Source organism: Saprolegnia parasitica (assembly GCF_000151545.1).
Source record: "Saprolegnia parasitica CBS 223.65 unplaced genomic scaffold supercont2.510, whole genome shotgun sequence".
NCBI lineage: Eukaryota > Oomycota > Saprolegniomycetes > Saprolegniales > Saprolegniaceae > Saprolegnia > Saprolegnia parasitica.
In genome coordinates, this window is record NW_012156904.1 from 1 (window position 1) to 3,357 (window position 3,357).

The 3,357-nt window shown below is 55.1% G+C and overlaps 1 protein-coding gene across 1 annotated transcript; it reads left to right on the forward strand.

The window, feature by feature from the left end:
- Nucleotides 1-589: 589 nt before the first annotated feature.
- SPRG_17169 (hypothetical protein) lies at nucleotides 590-1,202 on the forward strand. Its single transcript, XM_012356577.1, has one exon. The coding sequence runs from the start codon at nucleotides 596-598 to the stop codon at nucleotides 1,148-1,150; it is 555 nt and encodes a 184-aa protein (XP_012211967.1). The 5' UTR covers nucleotides 590-595; the 3' UTR covers nucleotides 1,151-1,202.
- Nucleotides 1,203-3,357: the final 2,155 nt, after the last annotated feature.

Consider the following 3,357-nt stretch of genomic DNA (forward strand, 5'->3'; position numbering starts at 1 on the left):
ACGTCATCTATGCGGATGGGTGGGAAGCTCCTACGAAGACCAGCAACGTACTGTGCGCGGGTGGCTCGGATCGTGTTTGCTTCCTCAAGGATCGGTGACGTGGGCATAGTCAAAGCAAGATACCGAGGTAATTGGGTGCGAGAAAAAGCGTGCGTCCAGCAATCCCGTCCACCTGCTCTTTCCGTGGGATTCTCAGGTCGTTTTCGTTGTAGTACAGTACATTGATAGCGTAGTACGGTGGCTATATTTCCTCCCGTCCAGCAAGAAGCGCTGTCGAGGCGAGAAGGGCAGCTTGGCATCCTTGACGACGCCGGGGTAAACGGCTCTGATCCAGGGACGTCGCCAGTAGAGGGTGGCGCCGGCCTTCCCCAACCTCTATCTTTCGATACCTATCGGGTCTGATATTTTTGTTAAAAACTCTGCAGACATATTGTACAGGTCAAAACCTCTTTCTAACGATACCCTGTATATTTAGATATCAAGTGTATCATACCATCGGCAGCTGGGCGATCAGACAAGCCAGCAGCTGGATCTCGACCTTGCACCCTCATCCAAGCGCTTCCGACAGGCCGTCAGTCTTGAAATTGCAGGTAGCATGGCGCCGTCCTGGTGCCGGATCTTCCTCGTTCAAGTCGGTTTTACCGTCCTCGTCTTTGGCTCGATTGTTGGCTTGTACGCTGCGCAGTTCACGCCCGACACGATCGTGCTCGAGTCATCCCCTGCGTCGTCCTGCTATGCGCTCAGCATGACCCACGCCGACGCGTCCCGCGACGCGTACGACTTTTGCGACGCGAGCCTGCTCTTGCAGCAGCAGCACGTCCGCCTCCGCGAGCGCGACACCATTCGCTCGATGGCGCTGCGCATCCCCAAGCAGCGCTGCTTTGTGCTGCTGTACGTCCAGGCGCGGCCCATTTTTCGCAATCCAACGGCGTACATCTACCTCAATGCGTCGACCATGGGCGCAGCGATGGCGCGCAAGCACGGCGACTTGATGCCGTTTGAGAATTGCACGCTCGCCAACAGCTTGGACAAGCGCTTTGGCATTCGGTCGACGGCGCACGACCTTGTCGTGACGATCGACGCTAGCTTTTGGACGTCGAATGGGACGCGCGTCGAAGCCTTGTCGTTTGACACGACCTCGTCCGAGTAGTCAGGTGTCTCGAGTCCATTTTTATTAGTAAATTATTCCAGTCGTGTGGTCCATCGTGTCGTTGTTGTGCGTTCCGGCCATGGCTCGCACGTACGAATAGCAATGGTGCGTCCCGTCACTTTTGGCAAGCACCGCTGCACCGCTACAGACGAGACAAGAAGACACGTTTACTTCATTGGCTCAAGCTGTGACCACGGAGCTTGAACAAGTCGCATTGCCGCGACGGGCGAAAGCAGAGGCATGCAATCGACCAGGAGGCACAAGGCAACGGGGGTGCAGTAACAACACCGTTGGTGAACTTGATGAGGCAACACGATTAAAGTGTTCGTTGATGTGGACTACCAAGGGCACTGTACATGCGGAAAGCACCGGGTTCGTTCGAGCCACGACCATGTCGGCAGAGTTGTCGGCAGAGATGTCGACGTGTAGCGTAGAAATGCATACATGCCCCAAGTCGACGACAAGGTCTTGACCACAGAAATGTCCTGCGGAAGTACTGTGTAGCGATGGATGACGTGGCAGCGGCGACGAGACGCGCATAATATCAGAGGGCCCAACCGTGCGGCCATTGCCAGGTTGGCTGGCTGCTGTTGAATGTGACGGCGTGTGCAGGTGCCAACTTCCGCCCACCTTGCGATCACAGCCTCGAACAGCTCTACTAGCATCGACGATCGTCATCTCCTTGGCGTTATGCGCGTCAGGTTCACTGACATGACTTTTCTGCGTTGGCTCGTCACAGATGAAATGAGTCATATTCGTCTTTGTTCTTGCATCAGTCGTACCGGTATTAGCCGAGGGTCTTGCATGCGGCGTGAGGACGTCATTCTGAGATGCTGAGATGCTCGGCCGCCGAAGCATGCATGTGTACTACGCAGCGATTGGGTGATCTCCATCGAGAACCAGCCAATGAACAAGCAGACACTCCTTGCATTATAACCAATGCGCGCATCGGATTTATCGACTGCTGCCACGAGGCCTTGCCACGTTCCTGGAAGCTTTCCACGCGTGCGAAGATTCTGCTCAAACATATTATGAATTGATTGCAAGACTGCAGAACTAATGTCTTACGGCACTTGCATTGTACTACGCTGGACGAATTGGTCAGGTTACAAGATAACGTTGCTTGATGCGTTGGCGACTCGACCCCTTTTACCTCGTCTACGCCGCGGCATTCCGCTGCGCAAGAGAAGCAAGAATGCCCGTGTCGGTCCGCTTGGGTGTCGTGATGTTGAAGCTGTTGACTCGACCGCTTCAACAACGTGCTTCAACACGGCAGCGACGGTAGAGGTACCATAGTAGAAGACGTTGCTTGCACAATCGAATGGGGGTTTGCAGCCGGCGCACTGTGAACCCTCTCAGGCCTGTCAGTGTAACAACATAGAGCGTGAAGCAAGCGCAGTGACTAGCGTGGCGATGCTAGAATTTGTAAGCAATGTCGCCCGAAGCTACCGTCACGCGCGATGAAGGTGCGTAGGCAGGCGTTCGAATATGCTTTGATTGGCAGTCGCCACTTTTCCCTTGCAGCATCTCGCCGGACGCAAAAATGAGCCGGCGGTGAAAAGACATGTTACTGGGACGCTGCTTCATGGCCCGTCTAGCACGGCTGCTGCCCACACTCATGGGTGCACAACCACCGTGTATGAGCGCTTTCATCCAAATGCAGCGTTGCCGAAATGACATTTCTGCATGCAAATCTTGATCCAATGACACGCCTTGTGGTCCTGCCGCGTCGGCGCCACCATACGGATGACGTCAAGCTCGCGCACCTCAAGTTCGCGTCGAAACGAGTTTCTACGGCAACTCAAGTCCTTTGTCTTTTAACGTTAGTATACGTGCTCGTGTCGCGTGTCCTTACACTAGACTACTGTAGTCTGGTCCCTTTTGATTGTACAGACATATGCTTGCATGTGCCAAGTCTACTTCCGCACGCACTGTATGCAGTGGGCGACGCGTCACGGTGGTCCCACCATGTAGCCAATAAACACGCCTCATTTGCTTGAGCGCACTTCCGGTTCGCGCACTTGGTGCTCACCAGGCGGCAACAGCCGTCTAAAGAGAACCCGTTTGGAACTGTGTTGGGCGTCGCAGTAACCTGCGGAAGCCCGCTCGTCCATGCACTTGAAGTGCGCATTTCGTCTCTCACCGCAGCATGCGCTTGCGGCTGGCCATATCCATGGCCGCTGCCATCGTCGCGGTGGCCCATGGCG

Coding starts and splice junctions, on each gene's coding strand:
- SPRG_17169 (XM_012356577.1), top strand. CDS start 596: ATGGCGCCGTCCTGGTGCCGGATCTTCCTCGTTCAAGTCGGTTTTACC.